Source organism: Tupaia chinensis, unplaced genomic scaffold (assembly GCF_000334495.1).
Source record: "Tupaia chinensis unplaced genomic scaffold, TupChi_1.0 Scaffold000634_1, whole genome shotgun sequence".
Classification (NCBI taxonomy): Eukaryota; Metazoa; Chordata; class Mammalia; order Scandentia; family Tupaiidae; genus Tupaia; species Tupaia belangeri.
This window is the reverse complement of record NW_006160154.1, coordinates 331,123-336,874: the sequence shown is the minus strand read 5'-3', so window position 1 is coordinate 336,874 and position 5,752 is coordinate 331,123. Positions and strand designations below refer to the sequence as shown.

Here is a 5,752-nt window from a genome sequence, read left to right as displayed (position 1 = left end):
TAAGGAAATAAGGATGGAAGTCCATAAAGATCAACGTCATGTCTAGAAGGCAAAGTGGAAATCTGAGAAAGCCCTCTCAAGTGCCTGTACCCTCTAGTGAGTGCCTAAGGGTCCCAAGATCAAATGAACAAAAATCCAAAGTCTCATTGTTCTTGATGACTCAAGTATGCTGGCGATGGATATGAAGGAGGAAACAGGATAGATGCCCCTGTGAGTATCAGCTTTGTTGGAGATAGGTACCCCATGCCCCAGAAAAGTTGGGGGATTCCCATTTCCCCAGAAGGAGGCCCGTTGGGAATGCCAGGAGAGATTCTTGGCAGAGTATCCCGCCAATAACTCACAGAAGCAAGATGAAGTGCATTCGATGAGATAAAGATGTGACAGCATGGGGGTACACAGTTTGTAGGTGAAAGCAGGTGGAGGAAATGGATATAGAATTAAACATAGCTGAAATGTGAAGACAGGAGAAGCAGAATTAGGCAAGACTTACTCTGCTAACCGATAAGGAAATTCTTGTCCTCAATCTGAGGGCTTTGGAAGCATACCAAGGAGTAGCCCTGGCCACCACTTTCATATTCCCCAAACACAGGTTCTAGGATTTCTGCTAAGCCAGAAAATTAAAGCAAAACTTCCAGCTTGGCTCAACCGCGCCCAAAGGGGATGGAGAACTTCGATCCCTGTCTGAGGGCTTTGGGAAACATACAAGGGAGAAGCCATGGCCGACCCCTCTCCACAGTCCCCTGTGGATCAGTTGGAAATCTCCAATGAGTGGGTCAGCACAGGGAAGGAGACAGGAGAGACTATGATGGGCACTGATTTGCCTTGAGTGAGCCGAGGCTACCAATTGCATTGTGCATTGAGGCAGAGGGAGTCAAAGTGGGTGGAAAAAACAAAAGGATGCATAGTAAAAGAAAAATAGCGGAGCTAACCTTGTGCAGACCAAACATGGTCGTGGTACCAAACATGTTAGGTTGAGAAACAAGCTGTCTCTGTCCTCATCATAGCAAAGGATTGAAGGAGGAGGCAAGCTGAGCACAAAGTTTATGTATAGAGAGACGCATTGGGCAGACTCAGCGGGCTATTACCAAGGGAGGCAAGCAGCCCCATCTCCCTTCTGGGGTCCCCCTTTATCCCATTTTTGACCCTCTGTTCATCTAAAATATGTGCTCTTACACCTCCTTTGCCCTGTCCCTTATTCTTGTTTTTCTTTCTCCTTCCTTATTCTTGTTTCTCGCAGGTCTCATGCCACGGAGTGGTTTTGATGTAGTTGGATGTTACAATACAGTCACATGGTCCTTCCTTTTGGAGTTTGTGTCCAGGCTAGTTAGTTCTCTGATCTCTACCTGCCCAACCGAGTTTATTATCCCTAACAACTCCTAACAATACCAGGGATCATCACAGAGTTCGTGGAAAATATTTATTATGAAAAAGCTTTGCATGGATTAAAAAAAAATGTCCCCCAAATAAATTGGTACTTCAATTCCATCTCTCCAGGCACTTTTTGAAGTCTTCTTCCGTCTTGGAATGAGACATTCTCCTGATCGTTTCTTTGGGGATGCTTTAGTAGTCGAGCCTGCCAGTCTGGCAGTGTCCTCGCCTATGGACACTGGTTTTACAGTGCTCTGTTAGAAACTGAAAAGTAATGAATTACTCGGGTTAAGAATATCAGTTCTCTTCTGCCCTCCAGCCAGGAGTTGGGTCACGTTCCTCGTACCCACGGGTTGGGGCCAGCGAGACAGGGAAGGCGGTGGTTGGCCGTGCGCACCCAATGGGGGCCGAGCGCCCCGCTCTCTGCCCCGCCCTCGAGCCTTCAGAGCCAATGGGCGCGGAGAACGCCCCTCAACGCCCCGGCGCGGGGACTGGAGTCCCGCCTGCGCCTTGGTCTTGGGGCTGTAGGTGCCGAGTCTCCCGCCCAGTCAGGAACCGACCATGGCGTCCTCTACGCCCAGCGGAGTGGTGGTAATCGTTGGCAGGTAAAGAGCTCCGAGCCGCCGCGCTGTAGTCGCTGAATGCCTGAGAAAGGCCGAGACGTGGTTTCCCACGCGTGCGGCCCTGGGAGTGGGCGCCTGGGTGACTGTCCCTGCGGGTGTGTGGAGCTGGAGTGGTGTGCTGGCCTCTGTTCCTCCTGGGCACTTTCGCTCTTGCAGCTCTGCACCGAGGGAGCTGGCTGGGCTGCGGGAAGCGTCAGGGTCAGCGGCGGTGGTGTGTCAGGTTGAAGCACACTGTAGCATGCCGTTTAGTTTCATTTGGTGCTGACTTTACCGAAGGTTCCGACCCCTGACAGTAGGTGCGATTGCAGTGCTGTTCGTGGGATCTACTGAACGATGTCAGGTCTACCAGCAAGTCCTTGTAGACGTTCTGGACAGTGTCTTAACGAGATGAATCCTGACAATGATCTTGCGAAAATTGTATTCTTATTTCCATTTCACGAATGAGAAAACGGAAATGAAAGGATTTTCCAAAAGTCTGTGAGTTAGATAGGACTAGCCCCGCAGAGATTGGCCTGGCGCACTTCTGTGGCAAGGCTGAGTGCTGGGCGCTTACTTGTCTGAGAGGGTGTTGCTGGAGGCGGCAACAGGTGCTTGAATACAAAGTGTATCCTTATATGTGACAAGGCGGCTCCAGAGGGGGAACATAGAGTTGGCCAGGGTGTGTCTAACACACCCGGTACTTACTAAATCCAGTTTAAATTCCATCCAGATTGATGTCTGGATTCTGGATTGGGCCTCCACACTCTCCTTTACAATTATTGCTATTTTCCGGGTGGGGAGAGGGGAGGGGAGGGGAGGGGAGGAAGAGGTTATGCCTATCTTTCCATTAGTCAGCTGTAGTTTCAGTCAACCAGCATGTTAATTCTTGCTGATGATTGTTCAACGCACTTTTTTTGGGTGGTGGCTTTGTGTCCCTCTATACCATTGAGTTGTGAACCTGCCTGATCCGTGCAGTCCCCACTCTGCACCCCTGTCTGGAGACCAGTTGCAACCTCAGGGGTTTCCTTCAGAGCTCATTGAAGGAAGGCATCAAGATCGTTGTGAGCTTTCCTTTCTGCAGAGCAGTGGAGTTAACGGGCCTCTGTTCTTTCCAGGTCAGTGCTTGCCTGTGGCTGACTAGTGAAGTGCTATAAGAAAGCACACTTTGCACCTGCTTCAGTAATTATGCCTGCCTTGCAATTTAGTTATCAGAAGGTCAACAGCTAGAGTTTTGAATATCTCTTATCAGGCCTTGCATTGGTGTTCTGCCTGAACTTAAGGAGTGTAAAGTAGGCTTTTGAACTGCTTGTACAGTTACCTGGCTGTGGTTGATTCACAGTGTCCTGAGAAGGAGCTGAGAGTGATCGCTTGTTTCTGATTCCTTACGGGGAGGTTAACCAGAAATTAGAAGAGGGTTGGTGAATTTTAGGGACCACAGGTATCACTGGGTCCTCAGGTTCTTTCTTTGTCTTTCCATCATCCTTTGCACAACACCCAGTTCTGGTTCTGGGGTCGATTTCTTCCCTTCATCTTTCCCACTTTTCTCTCTTTCTCCATCTCCATCTCTGTTTCCTGGCCCTATAGATGATTCCAAGGAATGATACTTAGAATGTAAATTAATTTGTTAAAATTTGGTCGAGTGGCATCGTTGCTTTTAACAGACCAGAATGTACATATTTCAATTTTAGGAACCTTTCAAGCCATTATCTTTTCGTCTTTTCTTATCCACTTTCAGATTTCTTCTTAAAAAAACTTGGTGTAACTATAATCTTAATTTAATTCTTTTCCATGATTGTTTTCCAAAGCCCTATCTTCCTCAGGACCACTTAGCTTTCCTGTCAGCATCTAGGGTGCGTCTCTTTTGGTTGGTTGGTTTACAAGAGGGTGAGTAGGTTTTGAAGATAAAAGAGAGAAAACCCTCTTGGGTCTAGAGTCACAGGAACAAAAAGAGGAAAAATCTGGTAATGACAACTATTTTTCTTTTGGAGAGGTTTTTGCTATAGGGCGCGTGCGCTCGCCAGACAGACAGAGAGAGACATAGAGACAGAAAGCGAGAAATCACCCCCCAGGGGGGTTGGTCACACCGCAATCCCTTCTCCTCCATTCTCCTCTCGGGATCTTGGGCATGCACGCACACGTGCCCAGCATGAGTTTTAAGCCACCGGGTCCAAGATGTGAACCGTGGTTGGCTACGTGGGAGTCCAGTGACATAGCCATTACGCTAACTGCTGGTTCCCAACTTTTTTTTTTTTTTTTTAAGAATAATATTTAAAAATTATTTTATTTAAATTCATTTATTTGTTTACTTATTTTCATTTGACCAGACAGGGACAGAGTGGGGGTGGGGTAAGAAAGCAAGCCACCAGGTCCAGAACTCAAACCATGGTTGGCCATGTGGGAGTCCAGCACCCTTAACCACCATGCTACCTGCTGGCCCTGGTAATGACAACTTTTAAAAGTGGGAGTAGAGGATCAGCAAGTGGCATGATGATTAAGGTGGCTGGGTCCCACCCAACTGTGAGGTTCAAATCCCAGACATGGCAGCTTGAAAACCATGCTGGGCACATGCATGTGCTTGTCCCAAATCCCAAGAGCACTGTGGAAAAGGAATTGTGGCATGACCATCTCCCCTAGGGGAGAGGGTGATTTCTCACTTTCTCTCTCTCTCCCTTGGTGAGTGCACATGCCCTATACCAAAGTAAAAAAGAAAAAAAAAAAGTAAAAAAGAAAAAGAAAAGTAGAAATGGGTAGCATGTAGATAAATTTGATTAATGTTCTCATGCATTTATCCTGTTAGCTTTACTTTTATATAACACAATGTTTCTGAATCACTGAAATAGAGATGTTTAGGCCTTGAGTTGTTTAAACAGGACCCTGTGTAGGGGCGAGCCCATGTTGTTCCTGGTGCCTGCCATGCCCTTTCTCCTGACTCTCTTATCAAGTGGCGTTAATGATAAAATTAGAATTGAACAAACTTTTCTCTCTTGCTGCTTTGCTGTCATGTGAAGGAATAAATGTTCATTTTCATCAACTTGTAATACTAACTGAGGTTTATGCATTTAAGGGTTTTTTTTTTTTTTTGAGAGTTTAAAAAAAATTTTTTTTTTGCTATAAGGCGTGTGTGCTCGCCAGAAAGAAAGACAGAGTTAGCGAGACAGAAAACGAGAAATCACTCACCGGGGGGATGGCCACGTCACAATCCCTTCTCCATTCTCCTCTCGGGATCTTCGGCAAGCATGCACATGCACCCAGAGTGAGTTTAAGCCACCAGGTCTGGAACTCGAACTGTGGTCGACTACATGGGAGTCTGCTGACATAGCCATTACGTCAACTGCTGGTCCCATTTAAGAATTTTTTAAAGAATTGTTTATTTAATTTTTCTTTCTCTTACTGGAGAGACAGAAAGAAGTGAGAAATTACCCCCAGGGGAGATGGCCATGCCACAGTCCTTTCTCCTTCATCTCCTCTTGGAATTTTGTGCATGCATGCATACATACTCAATGTGAGTTTCAAGCCACCAGGGCCAGGATTGAACCACAGTCAGCCATGTGGGAGTCTAGCACCTTAACCACTATGCCACCTGGCGGCTCCAATTATTATTATTATTATTATTATTATTATTTAATTTGTTATAGGGCATGAACACTCACCAGGGAGAGAGAGAGAGGAGAGAGAGAGAAAAAGAGAGAGGGAAAGTGAGAAAGCAAGCCTCGAGATCCAGGACTCAAACTGTGGTCGGCCATGTGGGAGTCCAGCACCTTAACCATCATGCTACCTTCTAC

The 5,752-nt window shown here is 46.7% G+C and overlaps 1 protein-coding gene across 1 annotated transcript in view; it reads left to right on the top strand.

The window, feature by feature from the left end:
- The first annotated feature begins 1,857 nt into the window (after nucleotides 1–1,857).
- CRYL1 (crystallin lambda 1) overlaps nucleotides 1,858–5,752 on the top strand; it is a 176,780-nt gene continuing 172,885 nt past the window's right edge. The window contains exon 1 of the mRNA XM_006159501.1: nucleotides 1,858–1,973. Within this exon, the coding sequence (XP_006159563.1) occupies nucleotides 1,930–1,973 (44 nt within the window). The 5' untranslated portion in view covers nucleotides 1,858–1,929. The remainder of the gene's footprint in view (nucleotides 1,974–5,752) is intronic.